The 25,154-nt window shown below is 33.9% G+C and overlaps 2 protein-coding genes across 2 annotated transcripts; both read left to right on the plus strand.

Moving 5' to 3' along the window:
• The first annotated feature begins 362 nt into the window (after window positions 1–362).
• On the plus strand, window positions 363–1,298 carry LOC105865905 (olfactory receptor 6C2-like). Its single transcript, XM_012754892.2, has one exon. The coding sequence runs from the start codon at window positions 363–365 to the stop codon at window positions 1,296–1,298; it is 936 nt and encodes a 311-aa protein (XP_012610346.1).
• Window positions 1,299–10,604: 9,306 nt separating this feature from the next.
• LOC105865908 (olfactory receptor 6C2-like) lies at window positions 10,605–11,540 on the plus strand. The gene has a single exon (XM_012754907.1). It carries the CDS (start codon window positions 10,605–10,607, stop codon window positions 11,538–11,540), a length of 936 nt encoding a protein of 311 aa, XP_012610361.1.
• The last annotated feature ends 13,614 nt before the right edge of the window (window positions 11,541–25,154 follow it).

Genomic DNA, 25,154 nt, shown 5'->3' on the forward strand with positions numbered 1-25,154 from the left:
CTTAGACATAAAATGAAATTATAATTTTGTGGAATCACAACACATTGGGAGTCAAATCTAATAATACAAAAATCCAGTCTCGAGTATTGATTACAAATGTGAAACAAAAGAGAAAACTGGAATAATAGAACATTTTTTTAAAAACATTTAAAATCTATCACAAACTATCAAAACAATACAATAAAAGAAAATTGAATAGCCAAACCCAAGTACTAGAAATAATAATTACAGAAGAAACCACATGTGAATTTGTTTACTGTCCCTAGTAGTCATTTTATTAATACCTGACTTTGACATCACACAACATAAGTAAAATATCTCTAAATTTTACATGAAGGTTGAATAAAATTCAGTACTCAGAGATGAAAAATCACACAATAACAACCTTGATCCTGTTAGGACTGACAGAAGACCCTCAATTTCAGATTCCAATTTTTATTTTTCTGTTTCTCACGTTCACGTTGACTCTAACTGGAAATCTCACCATCATATGCCTCACTTTATTGGATTCTCACCTTAAAACACCCATGTACTTTTTCCTACAAAATTTTGCCTTTTTAGAAATTTCATTTACATCTGCCTGCATTCCTAGATATCTGTACAACATAGCAACAGGTGATAGGTCAATCACTTATACTATTTGTGTCATTCAAGTGTTTTTTATTGATGTCTGTGGAGTAACAGAATTCTTTCTCCTGGCCACCATGTCCTATGACCGCTATGTGGCCATCTGCAAACCCCTGCATTATGTGACCATCATGAGCAGCAGAGTCTGCAGAAGCCTTGTTCTCTGCTGTTGGATGGCTGGATTGTTGATCGTACTCACACCACTTTCCTTGTTCCCAAATTTGAAATTCTGTGACTCGAATGTCATCGATCATTTTATCTGTGATGCATCTCCTATTCTCAAGATCTCTTGCTCAGACACATGGCTCATAGAGCAGATGGTCATAGCCTGTGCTGTGATGACTCTCATCATGACCCTTGTATGTATAGTTCTTTCCTATATATATATCATCAAGACAATCCTAAAGCTTCCCTCTGCTCAGCAAAGGAAAAAAGCTTTTTCCACCTGTACTTCTCACATGATTGTTGTGTCCATCACCTATGGAAGCTGCATTTTCATTTACATTAAACCTTCAGCAAGAGAAGAAATGGATATTAATAAGGGTGTGTCAGTACTCACCACTTCCATTGCACCAATGCTAAACCCATTTATATACACCTTAAGGAACAAGCAAGTGAAACAAGCATTCAATGACTCCATCAAAAGAATTGCATTTCTCTCAAAGAAATAGAAAAATATTGAAATTGTGTATTCAAGTTATCAGAAACGTTTGGTATAGTGAATACCCTAGGACTAGAACTGATCAGCAACCTGTGCTTGATGTTTGATAATTACAACAATTGAAAGTAAACTTTTACATACTGTAAAGAAATATGACAGAATTAATATACTATTATCCAATGTGAATTGATTTTTGTGAGAGGTGAGAGGTGGGGATCTAGTTTTAATCTTCAGCATGGGGATATCCATTTTTGCCAACACCACTTATTGAATTATTTTCCCCACTGTATATATTTGTTTGCTTTGTCAAAGATTAGATGACAATATTAGGATAGTCATCTGAGATCTCCATCCTACTTCAAAGGTCTACATCTCTGTTCTTGTCCCAGTGAAATGCTGTTTTTGCTACTATAGCCTTGTAGTAAAGTTTGAAGTCTGGCAGACTGATACCTCCCAATTTTTTCTTTTTGCTTAAGATTGCTTTGGCTATACAAGGTCTTCTCTGGTTCCAGATGAACCATAGAATTATTTTTTCTAAATCTGTAAAGAATGATGGCCGTGTTTTGATAGGGATTGCATTAATTCTGTAGATCACTTTAGGTAATAAGGACATTTTGACAATAATGATTCTACCAATCCATGAGCATGGTAGGGATTTCCATCTGTTTATATCTTCTACAATTTCTTTTCTCAGTGTTTCATAGTTCTCCCTATATATGTCTCTCACCTCCTTCATTAAATATATTCCTAAACATTTAATTTTCATCGATGCTATTGTGAAAGGTGTTGTGTCTTTGATTTGATTTTCTGCTTGACTGTTATTGGCATTTATGAATGCTACTGATTTGTGTGCATTAATTTTGTATCCTAAGATTTTACTGAATTTGTTTATCAACTCCAGGAGTCTCTTGGTTGTATCCTTGCAATTTTCTTGATATAATAACATATAATCAACAAGATGTGAGAGTTTGACTTCTTCTGCCCTTATTCGGACACCTTTAATTGCCCTCTCTTGTCTGATTGCTCTTGCAAGGACTTCCAGCACTATGTTGGATAGAAGTGGAAATAGTGGGCAACTTGTCTGGTTCCAGTTCTAAGTGGGAATGCTTTCGATTTTTCCCCATTCAATATGATATTGGCTGTGGGTTCATCATATTTGGCCTTAATAATTTTCATAAATGTCCAGTCTATGCCTATGTTATTAAGGGTTTTTATCATAAAAGTGTACTGAATTTTATCAAATGCCTTTTCTGCATCTATTGAGAGAATCATATGGTGTTCGTTCTTGCTTTTATTTATGTGGTAAATTGCATTTATAGATTTGCATATGTTGAACCAGACTTGCATCTTTGGGATAAAACTCACCTGATCATGATGAATTATTTTTTTTGATGTGCTGTTGGATTCGGTTTGCTAAGATTTTGTTGAGGATTTTTGCATTTATATTCATGAGGGATATTATTCTGTGGTTTCCTTTTTTTGTTTTATCTTTTCACAGCTTTGGTATCAACGTAATATTGGCTTCTGAACAAACCAATATCGAGCACAAAAATTGGAACAGCAATAAAAAATCTTCCAAAACAAAAGCCCCAGACCAGATGGGTTCACACCTGAATTTTACCAAACCTACAAAGAAGAACTCATAATGCAAAAATTATTCCAAAATATTGAGAAGGATGGTATTCTCTCTGACTCATTTTACAAAGCCAATGTCACTTTGATACCAGTATATCACTTTCTGTGGGTGTCTAACCTAATGATCCCCAAATGTTACAGCAATATTGACAATATTGAATTCTACCTTGCCCTGTGATTCTGGAAAACAGCAAAGTTTAAGAAATTGCTCACCTTTCTGTTCTGGAAAGGCCTTACTCAAAGAATCACCATTCCCTGAAGGACTGAGCTAGGATTCACTGACTTACCTGTGAGAAGGTAAAACACAGACTCTCCAAATTCCCATTCTTTGCCTCATAAATGATTAGCCAATCTGCTTATCCCTGTTTACTGATGATATACTCTTATATCTACAAAAATCTAAGGACTCCAACAAAAACAAAAGCCTCTTAGGTTTGATAAATGAATTCAGTAAAGTTTGAAGATACAAAATCAATGTACAAAAATCAGTAGTGTTTCTATACACCAATAACAATCCATCTGAGAACTAAATCAAGAAGGCTATCTCGTTTACTATAACTAAAAATGTAAACAAATAAAATACCTGGGAATATATGTAACGAAGGAGATGAAATATGTGTGCAAGGATAACCATAAAACACTAATGAAAGAAACTGTAAATGGCACAAGTATATGTGATAACATCCCATTCTCATGGTTTAGAATAATAATATGGTTAAAATGCCATACTACCTAAAGCAATCTATAGAACCAAAGCAATCTCTACCAAAATAACAATGTCAGTCTTTGCATAATTAGAAAAAAAATCCTAAGTTCACATGGAATGAATAAAGGGTCCAAATAGCCAAACAATTCCTGAGTAAAAAGAACAAAGCTGGAGGCATCACTTTACCTGACTTAAAATTATATTATAAGACTATAGTAACCAAAACAGCATGAAACTGCTATAAAAATAGACACATACATCAATGGAGTAGAGAACCCAGAAAAAAGTCACATGTTTATAGCTAACTGATCTTTGACAAAACTGACAAGAACATCCATTGGGGGAAAGACAATTGATGCTATTGTGAAAGGTGTTGTGTCTTTGATTTGATTTTCTGCTTGACTGTTATTGGCATTTATGAATGCCACTGATTTGTGTGCATTAATTTTGTATCCTGAGATTTTACTGAATTTGTTTATCAACTCCAGGAGTCTCTTGGTTGTATCCTTGCAATTTTCTTGATATAATAACATATAATCAACAAGATGTGAGAGTTTGACTTCTTCTGCATTTACAACAAATCTATGTGTACTTCAAAATAACCCTATACCTCTTCGTAGTACAAGTAACTTATAACAGAGTATTCCCATTTCCTCTCTTTCATGCCTTGACATCAGTGTTATTCAATTCACTAATTCAGAGTGAATAGCACTTTATTACATTACAATACATACAATACATTGTATTACATTACAATGCTACATTACAATATAGCAATAGCATATATGCTATATTAGTGTATATATATTCTATAATCTTATGACAAAATATATATAGAAGAGAGGGAGAGACGAGAGTGGATTTAGGGAATTGATTCACACAATTATGGAGGCTAAGTCTCACAACTTGCTTTCTGTGAGCAAGAGAATCAGGGAAGCAGGTGGTGTGGCTCAGTCCAAGTCCAAAAGCCTGAGAACTTGAGAAGCCAATGGTGTAACTCTCAGGCTAAGGTTAAAGGGTCTGAGAACCTGGAGTGGGGCACTAGTGCAAGTCCCAGATTCCAAAAGCTGGAGAACCTAGAGTTCTAATGTCCAAAAACAAGAGGCATGGTCGCACCAGCTCCAGGATTGAGAGAGAGATTGCCTTTCTTCTGCTTTATTGTTCTTGTCCCTTATTACTTGAAAGATTTCTTCTGTTCCATCCTCTCTTCCTTCTTCTTGTATACCTACAATATACATGCTACATTATTTCAAATGATCTCATAGCTTTTGGATGTTGTTTTTAAAATTTTTTTTCTTTTTCCATTTTATTTTGGGAAGAGTCTATTGAGATATTTTTGAGCTTATTCATTCTTTCCTCAGTGATATTTAGTTTACTTATAAGCCCATCCAAGGTGTCCTTTATTTACGTTCCAGTGTTTTTCATTCTAACAGATCCTTTGGTTCCTTCCTAGAGTTTCCCTCTATCTGCTCACATTAACACTCCATTCTTACATGTTATATACTATTCATGTTAGAGTCCTTAATATATTACTCACATGGTTTTTTTTAATTCCCTGTCTAATAATTTCAAAGTATGTGTCATATGAGTTTGGTCCTGATGCTTTCTTTTTCAATTCAAACTCTTTTACTTGCTTTTAGTATAACTTGTATATTTGTGCTGAAAACAAGTCATGAGTTCTCAAACAATAAAAAATAAAGGAAATAAGTTTTTAGAGTTATGTTTTATGTTACTCTGGCTGGGAATTCAGCTGTGTTTAACTTTTTCTATAGCAATAGGTGGCATAGGCTTCAAATTCCTATAGTGTTTGCTTTTATCTCCCTTTTTGTCTTTGGGTTTCCCTATGAACTCCTCCTCAGATAGAATCTGTCTTCCAGCTCTTCCCATCTCTGATCCACTGTTATAATCCTGGATCCCTGTGTGTGTAGTGGTAAGGTGCTGGGAAGGGGAACTTTTCTGTAATCTCATGATAAAATGTTAGTCTTTTAGTTGGCCTGCATTCCTACAAAGTGTTCTTTACAAAGTTTTCACAGCTTTTTTTCACCTTAGGTGAGATGGGAAAACTAGAGGGACATTCCTTTCTTCCATTATGGATAAGTCTCTGGTAAAAAAAAAAAAAAAAAAATCTTTTTCCCTGGAAAGTAGGCCATTGTCATGGAAAAGGCTCTGGTCATAAAAACAATTACAAGTGAATACTATCAACATTGTAGAAATCCTTCACAAGCTCTTCTAAAAAGCAAAAGGAGATGCTGTACTTCCCAATTCATCTATGTAGCTAAGACTGTCATAGCAAAACCAGAAAAAAATATTATAATAAAACTAGAGATCAATATCACTTATGAATATGCACAAAATCTTCAACAAAATACTAGCAAGCTAAATCCAGCCACATATAAAAATGATTTTACACCTTGACCAAGTGGGATTTATCCAGGGAACACAAAATTGTTTTAACATTCAAAAATTAATCAGTGTAATACATCATATAAAAAGAATATAGAATAAAGGATTAAAAAGCACATGATAATCTTAACAGAGGCAGAAAAAGCACTCTCCAAAATTTAAAACTGATTTGTGATAAAAGCTCTCAATAATCTATTATAGAAATAGAAGGGAACATTTCTGCCTAACAAAGGTGATGTGAAAAAAAAAACCAAGTAATCTCATACTTAATGAGGAAAGATTGGGTTCTTTCTCTCTAAGATTGAGAACAAAGCAAGAATATCCACAGTCACCACTTCCATTTAACATTTTATGTGAGGCTTTTAAAAGGGCAATTAGGGAAGCAAAAGTAATAAAAAGGATCCATATTGGCAAGGGAGAAGCAAAGCTATCTCTATTTGAAGATGACATGAGCTCATATACAGAAAACCCTAAAGAATCCACACAAAAACTAGGAGAACTAAAAAATGAGTTCAGCAAGGTTTCAGGATACTGATCAATATACAAAACCCAACTGTGTTTCTACACACTTGCCATGAATAATTCCAGAGTGAATCCTTCCTTATCTTTTTCAGCTGTTAGTGGCTTCTGAAATTTCTTGGCTTGTGGCAATATGACTCCATCTCTGCCTTCATCTTCACCTGGCTTTCTTCCCTGTGTCTCTTTTTGTTTTCTCCTCTTCTTACAAGGAAACCAGTCACTGAATGTAGGGCCTTCTCAAAAAATATCTAAGTTGCATCTGTAAAGACCCTTTTTCCAACCCGCTATTCAATCCACTGCAATGGTCAACTGATTTATAACAAGAATGCAAAGACAGTTCAACAGGGAATAAATACTCTTTTCAACAAGTGGTGCTAGACAAATAGATATTCCCATGCAAAGAATAAATTTAGACTCTTACTTCATGGCATATATAACAACTTACTCAAAATGAATCACAGAATTATATGTAACAGCTAAAACTGTATTACTCATAAAAATACATAGAAGCAAATTTTTGTGACCTTGAATTAGACAATGGTTTCTTAGATATGACACCAAAAACACAAGTGATAAAAGATAAACATAAATAAATTTAACTTTATGCAAATTATTATAATTTTTTTACTTCAAAGAACACTATCAACAAAGCAGGAAACCCACACAATGGGAGAAAATATTTAAAAACCATATATCTGATAAGGGACATGTATCTAGAATATACAAAGAACTCTTACAACTCAACAATAGGAAAGTAAGTAAAATATGTATACCACAGCAAAAAAAGATATATAGGAGTCAAATAAACGTACGAAAAAAGGCACAAGAGCATACGTAATTAGGGAATTGCAAATTAAACAACAGTGAGATTCCATTACAAATCTACTAGATTGGCTAAATTAAAGACTAAACATGCTAAAGACTGGTGTTGATGTGAAGTAACTGGAATTCTCACACATTGACAATGGGAATGTAAAATGCTAAAGGCATGTTGGAACACAGTTTGACAGATTCTTTAAAAGTTAACTATATACTTCCCCTATCAATCAACTATTCCACTTCACTCCTAGGTATTTACTTAAGAGAAATAAAAGCATATTTCATACAAATCTTGTATATAGCTGTTTATATCAGCTTTACTTATAATAGCCATGAACTGGAAATCCTCATAAGTCCATCAACATTAGAATACTACTTAGCATTAAAAAGGAAAAACATTATTGATAAAAATAACAACAGGGATAAATCATAAATTTATGATTTATGACAAATTAATCATAAATTTATTTATGCTCAGTGAAAGATGACAGATAAAAAATACAATACTATATTCTTATATTTACATAAAACATAAAACTCTATTTAAAAACTAATCTACAATGACAAGCTAACTCTAGAGTGGATGCCTGGGAAATGGAGGGTGCAGAAAGAGGAGAGCACAGGGATTACAAATGTACACAAGGACACTTTTGGAAGTGATAAATACGTTCATTCTTTTGATTGTGGTAATGTTTCCACAGGAGTGTCACAATTTATCAAATTATGCACTTCAATTACTTGCAGTTTATCATAAGTAGATTTTCCTTCAATAAAGCTCTTAAGAAAAATAAGAAAATGAGCTAATTAACCTATAGATGTTTTTGTCCTCCAATCCCCAAGGACACTGGAGCCAAAGCAGCTTTTATTATTATAGTTGTTGTGCTTTTGCCAAATAAAATTACTCCAAAGATTCATTGGACACTTTTGAGGGTAAATCACAAAAGACATTTTGTTTATGCATTTATTTGCAGGAAGATAAAACTAAAAAGAAAAATTCAAAGGTTAGTATTGTTCAAACCTCTGTCCCTATCCTGAGATATTGAAATACCAACTCTTTCAATAGAGGAGAGAGTTTCCAGCATTTTATTGCCTTTTGGATATATATACCTGTATGTACATATATATATGTACATATATACACATATATTTTAAAATATACAAGAAAATATTTCTTAAGCCTATAATGGTAAAATGTACATCATGAGAAAGCAAGAATGAAGAAAACTACACATGAAAATTTTCATTACATCTACCATTTTTAACTAAATGGCTTTAATAATTACTACTTTTAAACAACTTAAGGAAGTTAAAATTGACAAAAAAGTAAGTATAATAAGTTTTAAAACTAGTAATATTTCCCTTTGTAAAATGTTGGCCATATTTTTCTCTAAGGGAAAAAAAGATTTCACCTACCTTTATTAAAATTGTGAGTTACAATTTACATATTTTGTAATGCCTTCGAAATTTATATGAAATGTCATAATAGTAAATCCATGGGTATGTAACGGAATCCTAATATAAGAAATATCCAGATAGCCAGAAGTGACATCAACTATATCATAGACCTCGTTAGAAAATAAAAGCACCCACTGTATGCGTATGTGTATATGTTTGTGTGTGCATTTGTCCCTTCATTATTCCCAAAGACTACCTTCAGTAACATCACTCATTAGACATCCTGTCTCCTTTGAAATATTTCTTAAAAGATAAAAGAAACAGAAATCAGAAACCAGTTGGTTACAAGTCTGTGTCAATTAGTTTGTTAAAATCTGTCTTATAATACTGTCATATCTTATAAGAATTTGGTTTTGAGCGTCAAATAATGCCCATAGCATGCTCAGCTGAATAAGATTACATAATGATTCACATATAGCTTGAAATAAGGAAAAAGGATGGCAGAAAAATATGTAGACTTCAGCAATTAATCTTTGCTATTTCTCAAAGTAATCTAAAATATATAGCACATCTCCCTCAATTCCCTGGGAGGGCTCAAGTTTTCAGGCAAACCATGAGCGTATGTCAGCATTTCTTTCTTGTATTGGTGACTGCCATTCTGTGGGTTTAACAGTATGAGTTGGGCAAATATTCCTCTTCTATCTCAGTATGAAAAAAATACAGTAAAATAAACAATGAAAAGAAACTTCATGGACAAATACATTGTGGTTTCAAAGGGAATTTTTATTTGATTCATTGGTGTAGGATTACAAGCATTGAGACACTGATTGAAAATTGAAAACATTCAAGTCCCTAACAATAGTAAGTTATTTTTGATGCTTAAAAAAATTACCATGGAGCAGCTTTTAGCATAAACTCAGCATCAAAAAACCCATTATCGCTGGATTTTTACATTGCATTAATAGATATAGTGAAGATGGAAACGCCATATCAATGAAAGGGGGTTGGAGGGGGATAAACTCACAACTAATGGACATAGTGAGCATTGCAGAGGGGAAGGGCATGCCTCCAATCCTCCCTTGGATGAGGCAAAGACATAAAATATAACCAAATTGTTTATACCTTTATAATATCCAGAAATAAAAATAAATAAAAAATAATAAATAAGAGAAATAGTAAAAAAAAATCCAAGAAATAAAAACAGGCAAAAAGATATGATTTTATTATTATGCATGTAATTTTTAAGTTACTTTATCAAATCTCTTCATAAGCATCACAAGTACAAGTAAATTGTGCTTAAAACACTGTGTAGTGCACAACAGAAAACAATATCTAAACTGCATATTGATAGAGAAATGTAGAAGAATGACAAGGAAGGGAGAGAAACTAGTACATGGTCTTGTGTGTTTAGGGGAGAAAATACACTCATAAAAAAAAGAAAGAGAAAAAAATCGAATTGTAAAGCTGGAGCAGAGTCTCCATGTTCTAAACAGGACTTTGGAGTGAGTCCAAGATATACACTATGTATTAGTATTTTGACAATCAGCCAATTGTTAGCCAAACGTATAACTTTAATGGTGTGTCTTTTTATAATTTTGTTTTGTTTTACTAGGCTTGGAGTTGGGAAGAATTGGGGAAATCCAAATGACATTTTTGCTACCTATGAAATCACACCAAATTAACACATAAATCTACCCATATCCTTAGTGTGACTTACAATATAATATAAATATAAAGTGAAGATAGAGCTGATTAAGTTAGATTTTATATAGATAAAATAATCCATATGATAATCTCTCTGAATTATTGAACATGCAGATTGGACAGAAGACATCAGTAATGAAAAACTATACTATAACAACATTCGTACTGCTGGGACTGACAGATGACCCTCAGCTGCAAGTTCTGATTTTTATCTTTCTATTTCTCACTTACATGTTCAGTGCAATGGGGAACCTGACCATCATCACTCTCACCTTTGTGGATTCCCATCTTAAAACACCCATGTACTTTCTTTTACAAAATTTCTCCTTTTTAGAGATTTCATTCACAAGTGCCAGTATTCCTAGATATTTGTATAACATAGCAACAGGTGACAAGGTCATCACTTACAATGACTGTGTCATCCAAGTGTTTTTTACTGACCTTTTTGCAGTAACAGAATTTTTTCTCCTGGCTGCCATGTCCTATGACCGCTATGTGGCCATCTGCAAGCCCCTGCATTATGTGACCATCATGAACAGCAGAGTTTGCCTGAGGCTTGTTCTTTGCTCTTGGTTGTCTGGATTGTTGGTCATAACCTCCCCAGTTAGTCTGGGACTAAATCTGGAATTCTGTGACTCGAATATCATTGATCATTTTCTCTGTGATGCTTCTCCTCTCATGAAGATATCATGTTCAGACACATGGTTCATGGAACAAACTGTTTTAATCTGTGCTGTACTGACACTCATCTTGACTCTTATGTGCGTAGTTCTATCTTATACTTCTATTATTGTGACAATTTTAGGATTTCCTTCTGCCCAACAAAGGAAAAAGGCCTTTTCCACCTGTTCTTCCCACATGATTGTGGTTTCCATCACCTATGGCACCTGCATGTTCATCTATATGAATCCTACTGCAAAGGAAGAAGTGACTGTTAATAAAGTAGTTTCACTACTTATTTTTTCTATTTCCCCTATGTTAAATCCATTTATTTATACCCTGAGAAATAAGCAAGTAAAGAAAGCCTTCAATGACTCAATCAAAAAAATGGCATCATTCTTAAATAAGTAAAATAAAATAGGAGTCAATAAATAAAGTTAAAATAAAAGGTAAGTGGCTGCTAAAACTTTCTATTGACGTTTATTATTTTCTTTGTATTTAAGTTTGTTATCTTTCTTGACCCCACTTTAGATTTATTTTTATTACACCTCAATCAACTGATTTCTTTGGCTTTTAGTAAAGTCCTTGTACGGAATTAGTCTCAGTAAAGAACATGAAAATATACTTCTCATAAATTCATTAATACTTCTCATAAATCCCACATAATTATTTTATGGTATAATACAAACAATATTTTAGTCTTCCATAAAAATGACAGCATAATACTGTATTCAAATGTGTACAAAATGATATAAAAAATTAATTAAAAAAGAATTGGAATTTTATATTAAAACACTAAATAGGATGAATAAGAGCATGATGTAATAATATAAGGAACAATTGAGAAAGAAGGTAATACCATCGCAAGTAGTCAAGGAAAATGCAATGCAAACAAAAGAAAATGTTGGATAAAATTTTACAAATATTCTTTTGAATATATAGCTGAAAGTAAAGGTTAAAATGTGGGACATTTCACAAGATGTCAAAGATCCAGAGTAAATACAAATGTAAAACATCATATCTATGACCTGTAGATTACCAAGAAAGCAAACAATGGAGCATGGAGAGTGGCAGGTTGTTGCATTATAGATCATGATGACTTGTATTTAAATGTCTATATGAACATGGGAGGTTAAGTTTCAGGATCTGAGTGGTGAAAGCACTGAAACTTACACAATAACATATAGTCAAGACTTCGAAAGTGTGAATTGGGAAAAAAAAATCACTCACTCTCATGAAAAAGATAACAATTTTCTCTACAAAAGTTTTCTGTCACTTTTTGAGTTATGAAGGAGGGGAGATACTTTTTTATATTCCTCTATCTATCTAAACGAGAGATTTTATAGTTAAAATGTCATAAAAATAATTCACTAATACTACATGTAAAGAATAGTGAATACAAATGCAAATTTTTAGAAGAAATACACATACAATAAAATAGAGACATTTTCTAATGATTCATATAAAGATCTGCACTCAAAAGAAATTAAATAATTATTTATCCTTAAATGTTTTCATGATTTTAAAAAGTAAACAGAACAAAAACTAAAGCAACTTCTAATTATCATAAAATTTTAAAACCTATAAAATTAATCAAAAGTACATAGAAAGTAGATAGAAAGGATAGAAAGTTAAACAAATTTTAAAAACTAAAAATATACAAAAGTGATTCTTCTAAAATTTTCAGGAAAATTAGTACATTTCTAGGAAAAATGAATGAATATCAAAGGAGAAATGTATAAGATTACAAATGATAAAGAAGATACATATACTAATGCAGTACACAGTAAAATAACTTTGTAAGTTTAGAATTGTAATTCCACAGTCCAATAAAAGTAGAAACACAGAACCAATGAAAATGTTTTATCATAAAAAAATTCTTTTAAATAATTCAAAAAAATATAAATATATCATCACCATAAAGCATTTGGAAAGGCAAGAAAGATTAAAGAGGCAAAAGGCCCAGGTGGCTGTATAACCATGCTTTACAACTATGTAATAAAAATAGATAATCTCATTATGATTTTAATTATCTAAATAAGAAACCTCCTCAATTATTTTTATGAAGATATTAAGACAGTATAAAATAAACTAGGAAACAAATTCAGTGATGAATATAGATAATTTCAAATGAAATCCAACAAAATAACTACATGTATATGTATTATAATAACTCAAGATTTATTCCTATAATACAAGGGTAGAGATAGATAATAGACATATAGAAATATATGGGAGAGGATGTATATATATATACATATATATATATTAAATACTGTATAGCCTAATTTTGTTGTAACAAATACATGAAAGAATAGCATATAAAAGTTTGATTAATAAATCAAGCTATCACTGAAAAAAATCAGTAATTGCTCCTAAAAATTTAAAGTAAAATGGAAATATGACAAACTACTAAAATACAATAAAAATTTCTTAATAAATACACTTTGCACAATGATATGAGACAGAAAACACCTGTACTTATTTTAATTAAAATTAAGAAACAAATAGGATGTTCAATTTCATCATCGATATTCAGCATTTCATTGTCATCTTGGAAATGTCATAAGATTAAAAAGTGGCATTAATATCAGAGAAATGTTATGAATCTACTTTAGTTACAAATTATGGAAGGTATTTTTGTAAGCTTTTATAGCTTTGCAAGGCAGATGGGTCTTACAATGACTGGAATCTTAATATTGTATATAATTTTAATTAGTAACATTTTTTTCTTTCTTAGTATGACATCAAATAATAGCATACACTATAATAAAATCAGTGAAATATGATAATTTTTCCCAATAACATTATATGTACCTAGAAAACAATAAAATGTAATAGGAAACTATTAAGAATAGACATAATAAGAAAATGTGGTGATTTAAATCAATAAAGTATGCATTTAAAAGTCAATTGATGATATTTATGGTAGCAACAGGCACCTTGAAACCAAAGCTATTAATATCACTGCCAAGACATAAATTACACTATGGCTACAATGTATTATATCAAATAATATCAATTTGCTCACTCTTAATCTATAAATTTAACACAATTCCAGCTGGAACCAGCATTTTTAATTTTTATAATTGCAAAAATTATCTCTAAGTTAATATGGAAAAATGAAATCTCATGAATGCATAGCACATAAATGGAAGTTACCGTCTAATAAATACAAAGTTTAAATTTGAGAGTAAAAAAAGTTCTGGAGATGAATGCTGGCGATAGTTGTATAACATGTGAATGTACTTAATGCCCATAAATTGAACACTCAAACTGGTCCAAATAATAAATTTTATGTTATGTATATGTTATCACAATAAAAAAAGAAAATTAAATGTTCCTGAATTAGTGCTTGCTTTACACAACATTAAAACATATAGGCCAATGAAATTAAGTTAATATGGTGTTGGCATAAGAGAAGATAAAATGACCTGCAGATCAGTTTAGATTATGAAAGTATAGAATAATAAGTAACCTTTATTTTTATATGTTTGGATTGTTATGTAAAAGCAGAGAAATTTCAGTTCAGTAAGAAAATGGTGGATTATTGAGTAATTATTTGAGTCACAAAAATTATGTCTTATAAAAAATTTTACCTTTTATTCATACAACAAAAAGGTAACATTATAAGTGGTTTAAATGTTTACATTAAAGGCTAAACAAGTAAAAGTGTATTTGAAAATATATGAGGCAACACATAATTTAAAGGAGTCAAAAAATCTTAATTAAGATTTTTAATTTTAATTAATGCCAGAATGTGACAAAAGAAAAGACATCAGTTTGATTACATGTATATTAAACATGCATATTAAATACAAGTATATTTTGATGGCAAAAATACTACTGTAAAAATTTATAAGTCAAATAATATTACTGAAATTAACTGTATAACAGGCATACAATTGAATGTTTTCTGAAGTCTACAAAAAGCTCTTGTAAATTAACAATACGAATATAAAATGAAAATAAATATAAGCAAAAAATGGAAATAGACAATTTAGAGAACATTAAATCCCATTTTGCAAAGAACAAATAATTATCAACTGCATCAGTTTTATGTTTCATGTCAAATAAATTAATATTGTGATATAAATTTATACCCAACTGTCAATGTTGAAAGGAATTTTTAACCAGAGTAGAATGACATTGTAAGAGAAAAGGCTATTCTATAGAACATGTGAAAATTTAAATTGCTAAAGCTTTTTGCTAAGTAATTAGAAAACCAACACTTTAAAAGTATCTATACACTTTCACCTGGCAATTGCATTTATTCTCTCACAGAAATTACAGCACCAGTCCCACCATCTTCCACCTGAAAATTCCAGACATTGCATCTCTCCCAATACTGCTTCACAGGTTCTGAAGTTGGATTGTATGTCTCTAAGAGTTTGAGCACCTTTTCATGTCTTTAGAGCAGGGGTCCTCAAACTTTTTAAACAGGGGGCCAGTTCACTGTCCCTCAGACCATTGGAAGGCTATGGGAGAGTGTGGCGCACATTCCACACATTCCCACTGTGGGCCTGGGACCAGTTGGCTGCTAAGCAGGACAGGCAGCAGTGGCAAAAACACCCAGCAGGCTGGATAAATGTCCTTGGTGGGCCGCATGTGGCCCACAGGCCATAGTTTGAGGACACCTGCTTTACAGAATGGAATTTTGGAAGATAGAACATAAACTGACATCCTTTCCTCATTTTTCCATTAGATTGCCAATTTTTTTCATATTTTTCTTATAAATCTCTAAAAATTCTTCTTCTTATGAAGGGCCCCTGGGACATCAGGCACTGGAGTAGACTATGATATGGTAACCAATGATCTCAATTTCTAAGAAGTTGAAACATTCAAAGTTTCCACCAAATTTCTTTGTGGCCTCAGACTAATAGGATGGAAATTACTGGAACAGAGCTGGTCAGTTTGGAAGGAGGAATAAAAGGGCAGTGAACCAAATGCCAGCTCTTAAATCTTCTTAGAAATGACATAAATGACTTATACTGACATTTCATGGTCAAACAACTGGGACAGGCAACTTTCCCAACCTTAAACAGTAAAAAGGAACTGTATTACCAAACCGGAGGTGACCTTCAAGCTAAAGGAAGTAGCAGAGCCATGGATGGTAGAAGACCTCAAACCAAAGCCTCCCAGCAATATTTTTCTCCAGGTTCAGACCTGATGACAGCCGGTCTCATGCATCAGATATGTGCTTTATACAGTCTTAAAGAAGCTCTCAAATATGTCCAGAAAGTGGATGACCTGATTTGGACCAGCCAGGGAAATCAAAGTAGACATCTGTGGCAAGTTGTGATCACAAACGGTAAAACATCAACTAAGGAGAGAGTTGAATTAGGAAAAAAATTAACTTTGAGTTCAAACCATATTTCAAAACTGATTATAAAAAATGGAAACTATTCAGGAACAAGGCCTGCGGAGTTTAATGTATGTCAGAACATGCTTCTCCCTAGTGAGCCTAATGAGATGCAGTCCGGAGAGAAGCCTGATGACCATAATATAATCAGGACATCCCTCAGCCATTGTAAGCATCATAGCCAGCATCAAAAGATTCAAACTGGGCAGCAGACTTTTGAATATAGTGGGCAAGGGAAAGCTTTCAACAAGCAGAATATATTCTGTATACATAAGAGAATTCATATGGGAGAGACTCATGTAAATATAATAAATATGGAAAAGCCTGTGATCAATCAGTTCTCATTACCCAAGGGATGACTCAAGTGGAAAGAAATTACTATAAATGTAACAAATGGGGGAAAACCTCTGATGAGAAATCAATATTCCTGTGTCTTCATAGAGCTTATTTGGAGAGAAACACCATGAATGTAATCAAAGTGAGACTAATTTCTGCATAATACAACTTAGATTCAGAGAGGTCAGGAAGAAAAACTTTTAAATGTAATGGACGTGGTAAAATTTTCCATAAAAAGTTAACCGCACTAAACAGAAAAACACACAGGAAAGAAATGTATAAATGTAGTCAGTCCTACGTTATTTCAGAAAACACACATAGAGAGAAGCTGAATGCATGTACTGAATGTGAGAAATCCTTCTGTCATAAGGTGCACATAACTTTTCATCAGAGAATCCACACAGGGATAATACCCTATGAATATAATCAATGTGGTAAATCATTTTTTGTGAAGGCAGTCCACACTGTACATATGAGAACACACACAGGAGAGAAACTTTATAAATGTAAAGAATACAGAAAGCCTTTCTGTGGGAGGACACACTTCACTGTACATCAGAGAATTCACACATAACAGAAACCCAATGAATGCAAAGAATGTAGAGAAATTCTATGAATATAATGACTGTGGAATTCTGTCTATGATAGGACAGCCCTCACTATACTTCAGAGATTTCATACAAAAGAGAAACCCTATGAATGGAATGAATGTGGGAAAAAACTTTTGCCAGAAGTCACACCTCTACAGGCATCAGAGAACTCACATAGAGAAGAAATCCTAAAGGCTGAGATGGACTATGTGTTCTCCAAAACTCATTCTCTTTTATCTTAGAAACAGAGTTAGCCTGCATTTCTCAGCCTGCTGTTACTATGGACAGGATAATGTTACTGACTTCTGGTCAATGGAATATGAACACAGTGATGATCATTACTTCCTGGCTATGACTACAAAAAATATGACTACAAAAAAAAAAGTCTATGCAATCTTTCCTGATTACTTAGGCTTCTATGAATGAAGTGCATATGAGTTCCCTTCTCCCCCAGTGGTCTTGGGAATGATAGGTGGACAATTCCACACCTTTTACGATAAGATCACTAAACAAAACAAGCATAGGACTTAACTCAAAATAATAAAAGCTGTATATGACAAACCCACAGCCAACATAACACTGAATGTGAAAAATTGAAAGCATTCCCAATTAGAACTAGAACGAGATGAGGATGCCCTCTATCACCATTTCTATTCAACATAGTGCTGGAATTTCTAGCCAAAACAATCAGATAAGAGAAGGAAATCAAGAGCATCAAAACAGGGTCAGAAGAGATCAAACTATCACTCTTTGCTGACCATATGATATTATATATCTAAAAAACTTCAACAATTCTGCCATGAGACAACTGGAACTGATAAACAACTTCAGCAAAGCCACAGTTTACAAAATCAATGTACACAAATTAGTAGCATTCCTACATGCCAACAGCAGTCAAACTGAGAACCAAATCAAAGACTCAATACCCTTTCCAATAGCAACAAATAAAATAAAATACCTAGGAATATATTTAACTAAGGAGGTGAAAGGCCTCTACAGGGAGAACTATGAAACACTGAGGATGAAAATAGCAGAGGACATAAACAGATGGAGAACCATACCATGTTCATGGATTGGCAGAATCAACATTGTTAAAATGTCTATACTACCCAAAGTGATCTACAGATTCAATGCAATCCCTATTAAAATACCAACATCATTTTTTACAGATCTAGACACTTTTAAAGTCTTATTGTTATCTTACATATTTAACATATATAAACAAGATATGAACAGACTTAAAAATGAAAATGTACATTAAAAACTTAATTATGGTGGCAAATCTTTGATATAAACTAATATTTTGGTTTTTACAATATTGTACAAAACTTTAAAAATAAAATATTTTTATCTAGAAATTTTACTTCCAGCAATTATTTTCACATATATGCAAGAATGCTTGTATGTAAAGGCTTTCAATAGAATGATGGATAACTACAGAAAATGAAGAAAATTGTAAACTTAATTTGTGCATTGGTTTAAAATTGCCAAACTACTTATACAGCCAACTTAACTAACTGGAAAACTATAAAGAATGGAAATTTATATTATGAAATAAATTAAGATGTGTTTAAATACATAAAAGCATATGCTTTTTATTGTGGTAAAATATACATAACATAAAATTTGACATTTTTACATGTATATTTCAGTGTCATTAAATACATTTACATTCTTGTACAGTCATAAAATCCTTTGTTTTGTATCCCATTATAGGATATTGAGATAGAAAACCAGCAGGCTTTGCTCAATAAGAAGTCACAATATTCAAATTGAAGTCTCTGATAAAACAAGAGACAGCAGAGAAACTGGCCAAAACCAGCAAAAACCCAGATGGCAATGAAAAATGACCTCAGGTTACCCTCACTGCCTATTATACCCTCCTTATAATGTATCATTATAGCAAAAGAAACTCCCACCATCACCATGACAGTTTACAAATGTCATGACAACTCACAGAAGTTACCCTAGGTGGTTTAAAAAAAGGAGGAACCCTCGGTTCCAAGAATTCCACACTCCTTTCCCAGAAATCTTATGAATAATTCTCCCTCTGCTTTGTTTGAATAGCCAACATGCTTGGCAGGTGGACTCCCAGAGTGAAGGATAGACATGACCAGAGTGCTAGCTCCCTCCATTTAGACTGTTTTTCTTCCCTTCTCCTCCCCCACCCACAGCTACTGAGAGAGACAAACCATCCCACCAAGGCTTCCACAGAGAATGGGGCTTGGATCTTCCCTCTTAGGGTCCTGCAGCAGACTGAGGGATGCTTGGACTGTGAGTTCTCTGCCTGCTGGCCATCTCTGGTGCTGCTTGCCCAGTGCTCCATCAGAGAGGGACACACCCCAAGGCAGAAAGACATCAAACCTTCTTGGGCACCCAGTGGGCAACTCAGGACCAGCATGCTTCTCCCTGGCCTGGCCCAAGGATGGGCCTGCAGGCCAGATCTTGATCACAGGTCTTGATCACATTGCTCAGGGGCAAGGAGGGGAGATTTGTGAATTAGTCTCAGAAGGAGAGGGAGCCCACATGGGCAGATCAGTGCAGTGTGGGTCCTAGTTGCAGCATGCTCACAGGGCACTCATTCCCCCACAGGAGGGCTGCGTTCTCAGCTCAGGCCAGGATACTGGGCAGAGACCTCCTGGCCCACATCTCAGTTAGGAGGGAGCTCAGCTGGTTTGAGCTCCCACCTGCTGGCAGACACTGAGGAGGAAACCACAGAGCAGTGGAAGGGAAAAGAGGATCAAGGCCCACTCCAGACTGCCAGATTGTGAATCTCAGACAGCCCTGCCTCCACAAGCAGACTTGTTGGTTGGGTGGGCCACTTCAGCCCCTCATTGGTGGCTTTGCACAGAAACTGGGAGCAGACCTTCAACTCCCACCAAAACAGACACCTTGCCAGCTTTTGTGGAACCTGAGGGCAGGCTCACCAGTCCCACCCAGCCACACTCCCTGATCTACCTCTGCTAGGGTAGAGAATAAGGACTCACTTGCCAAGAATCTCCAAGCATTGGAGTCACACAGAGCACATAGAATCCACTGGACCCCTGTGACTCCTGCAGTCTGGGCCAGAGTTGGGAAATGTCTGCATGGGAGCGAGCAAGATGAAACCTGAGGAGTTGAAGTCCCCTCGGGAGGACAAAGGTACACAGTGAGTACAGAAGCAATATGGTGCCTACCATCCCCACTTGTGTCTGTGGAGATGAGAGGCACCTCAAAGGGGCTATAAGCCTGGTGCCCCGTCCACAGGAAGCTCCCACCTCACTGGTGGTAGCAACTCTGGCTGGTGTGGGCAGAAAGTCTCTCCAGCACCCTGGGAAGCCACCAACTGTCAGAGGTATGAGGGAGGGAGAAACAAACTATGCTACCGACCTTTCTCAACAAACTCCAAGTCTCTTGGGGGTTGATCCCTGCTGATACCTTGCTTGTTCCTTTTCTGCCCTGCAACTTCTTCCCATGGAGTCTCCTGAAGATTTTGGCACCTCAGATCAACACCCAATCTCTGTTTGTCTGTTTGTTCACTTTTTCTCTTTCATCTAAAACTTTTTCTTACTGGGATGCTCTGGCCGCTGGTGTCTCTGGTCAGCCATCTTGCTCAAAGGGGGGAAAGGGCATTTATTGAAAACTTAAAATCCATACCTCCATAATATGCTGAAATAAAAAAAAAAAGAAAAGAAAAACACTACTTTTAGATTAAGTGGATTCTTTTTATATTTTTATTTTATTTTCTGTGTCAGTTTCTTATTGTTGTTGTAGCATATTACCACGCATTTAGTGCCTTAAGACAATACAAATGTATAATCTAACCATTCTTTAGGTTATAAGTGCAGCATGAGTCTCAGTGGTTTAAAATCAAGGTGTGGCAGGGTCATGCTCCTTTCTGGAGGCTCTAATGTAGAATTCATTTCCTTGACTCTTTTAGTTTGTAGAGGCTGCCCACATTGTCTCCTTCTTCCATTTTCAGAGCCTACAATATTGCATTTCTCTGAACATTTTCCATAGTCAAATCTCCTTTTGATTCTTCTCTCCTGTCTTCCTCTTCCACTAAAATACTCTTGTTATTTTATTGGACCCATCTAGATAATCCAGGATAATCTCCCTGTCTTAAGGTCAGATGACTAGCAACCTTAATTCCATCTATAATCTTAATTCCCCTTTTCCATGTAAGGTAACATATTCACAGGTTTGGGAGTTAGGACATGATATCTTTGGGGGATCATTATTCTGCCTGCCACATTTCCTTTGATAGGTTGTTAACTATAATACTTAGTTCTATTATTTTATTCACTACTTTAGGGTTTATAGTGTACATTGTCAATTTGTCACAATTTAACTTCAAATAGCACTATATCACTTCCATGCAGTATAAGAACATGACAACATGCTCCTATCCTAGTATTTGTGCTATGGCTATTAAATGTTTTAAAATATGAGGGAGTAATCAAAAAGATATAACATCCCAAAATAATGATATAGAAACATAAATTCTTTATCAAAATAAGTGCATGTCATATTATAAGGAATAATGCAAGTTATAAAATATACGTAAATAAAACATATAAAGGAATAGTAAATACAGAAACATGAGATTGAAATATGAAATTGGTTTTATATGTTTATATGTCTTGTAATAGTTACATAAATATGTTGGTTAATATACATTCTCTATTTCAATATAAATACAGAAACACATTAGGTGGAACCATGTAAAATTCCCTATAGTTGGCTGTTTTATCCCTTAAAGAAGGGCAATTAGGCAGGATGTGGTGGCTCACGCCTATAATCCTAGCACCATGGGAGGCTGAAGTGGGAGGATCGCTCAAGGTCAGAAGTTCAAGACCAGCTTGAGCAAGAGTGAGACCCTGTCTCTAGTAAAAATAGAAAGAAATAAATTGGCCAACTAAAAATACATAGAAAAAATTAGCCGGGCCTGGTGGCACATGCCTGTAGCCCCAGCTACTTGGGAGGCTGAGGCAGGAAGATTGCTTGAGCCCAGGAGTTTGAGGTTGCAGTGAGCTAGGCTGATGCCATGGCACTCTAACCCGGGCAACAGAGTGAGGCTCTGTCTCAAAAAAATAAAAATAAAGAAAGAAAGAAGGGCAATTACATATTTCAAACTTGCTCATATTAGGCAATATTATATTTCACAAAAATCAATTAAAAGATATATTCAAATTTTAAAATTATGTATTATTAAACTAGCTTGTAATTGTTCATAGTTTTCCTTTTTTGATTTTTTTTACTTTTTAAGTAAACATAATAGAAATAATAAAGGATAAAAATAGTCCTTCATTTTTCTGCCTTAAACAATGAAAACTAAATAAAGAGAAGTCTGCCTGGTTCCTTACCAAAACTGATTTTATGTTTTGTATTAAGCTGTGTCTACTGTTATTGTTAATCTTCATGTCTCTAAGGAACTGTCCACACTGTTGTATCTTTTTACTCCAGTGCCTTACACAAGGGATTCATTAGTCATTTCTTAACTTAAGACACTGAGGATGCATTTTTTTATAAACTTAGTTTCAGTCTTATCAACACCTTTTCCCAAAAATAGGCGATTATATCCGTGTAAAATTAAAGTGATGACAATTATCAACCATTCAAACCAAAGAGAGTTCCTGATAGTCTAGAAGCTTTTGAACAATGTTTTACTTTCAGATGGAGAATTAGAAAATATTTCCTACATCAAAAAATTAAAAAGGTCTCAGTGATAAAAAATCTTTGCAATGTGTTGGAGATTAAAAATTGAGAGAGATCTTGGGGTCACTAATAAGTGTGACCAGAAATCCACAGACAAGCCTTTGTTATACTTTCCTCTTCATCTTTTAAACCTTCATGGCTATTGTGGTTTATCAATCAAATAGACCTATTATTGGCACTCAGAAAAGTAAGTGTAATGTTTGTAATTTTACTTATTTTTCCTTTGACAAATCTAGATGACAATTTCTTCTAAGTAACAGATCTGATCTGTCTTACCAAAATCAATGATCAAAAACTATTTAAATAATTGTAAATAATAATTGTAAAAAAGAGTCATAAGTTCTTTACTGATTGTAATGTTTTCATCAAATTTGCATATTTGTGTAATTAGTTCATAAAAATATTATAATTTCATGGATATATACACTATATATGTATGTGTGTGTGTATATGTACATATATATATATTGATATATTACCTACCTTTGATTTATTTAGTGACCCATTAACTCTTAGAATCAAAAAAATCTCTGAAGGCCAATAGGACAAATATAATTCAGTCAGTTATAATTTCCTACAGTTCAGGATTAGTTATCTTCCCAAACATTGTCTGTTAACGAATTTGAAAATAAAGTAGAGTATTACTCACTGGAGAAAAGAAGGATTTGTTGGAGCGATAAATACTGCCCAGATCATTCAGGACTGAGTACATTACCACGTGATGCTCTAGGAGCTTCTAGATTGAGGAAAAGATGGTGGAGAGGTTGTGGCTGGTTCAAGTATATCACACAGAATGGCCTGGCGTGACAGCTTAGCAGAAAACTATGGCCCTAGGTGAGTCCTCTCTCCCTAACATAGTAGTGGTTTAACTATGGTAGCTGGATACAGAGTGGGAATTAACAAAGCCCATATCTATAGAAAGGCAATGTTTTAAAGAAAACAGGTGAAACCACTAATGACAAACTAATTGGGGTCTCCAAGGAATATTCTTTAAACTCATCAATTTAAGAAAGCTGTGAACCTGGGAGATATTTATTCAGAATTGAATATATTTATTAGCCATTAATGCTGAGGGTTTGAATTTTTCCCCCAATGAATATCTAAATTTTCTATCACTATTTATTCAAAATTCTTTTTCTTTTCCCATTTGATTCACTGAGAGCCTTAATAAAATCAACTAAACATATTTATGTGGATCTAAATATAGAACCTCCATGTTGTTCCATTGATCTATCTTCTATCCTCATACAAATAATCACAGTGGTTTGTTCACTGTGATTTTATAGCAAGTCTTGAAATAAGGCAAGATATGTTATTTAGTTTATAGCAGCACAATTCACAATTGCAAAGATGTGGAAACAACCCAAGTGCCCATCAATACATGAGCGGATTAATAAAATGTGGTATACATATACCATGGAGTACTATTCAGCTATAAGAAACAACAATAATATAGCACCTCTTGTATTTTCCTAGATAGAGCTTGAATCCATTCTATTAAATGAAGTATCTCAAGAATGGAAAAATAAGCACCACATGTATTCACCAATGAATTGGCATTAACTGATCAACACCTAAGTGGACATATAGGAATAACATCTATCGGGGGTCAGGCAGATAGGGGGAGGATGGGTATTTACATACATAATGAGTGTGATGCACACCAACTGGGGGATGGACACACTTGAAGCTCTGACTCGAGGGGGGAGGGGGAACAAGGCAATATACATAACCTTAACATTTGTACCCCCTTAATATGCTGAAAAAAATAAATAAATAAATAAAGACATGTTATTTAGTTTTTCTTTTTTTTCATATTGATCTAACTTTCTTATAAAATTTAAGAATTAACTTGTCAATTTCTTCAAAACCCTGGCTGTATTCTGCATGAACATTGCATTGAATACTTAGAACAATATAGAGAAACTGACATCTTAACAATATTCAGCATTCTAATTCATGAACATGGCATATTTCTCAATTTATTTAGGTCTTCATTAATTTCTATGGCTAAGATTTACAGACTTGAACATCTTTCTT

Source organism: Microcebus murinus, chromosome 10, assembly GCF_040939455.1.
Source record: "Microcebus murinus isolate Inina chromosome 10, M.murinus_Inina_mat1.0, whole genome shotgun sequence".
Classification (NCBI taxonomy): Eukaryota; Metazoa; Chordata; class Mammalia; order Primates; family Cheirogaleidae; genus Microcebus; species Microcebus murinus.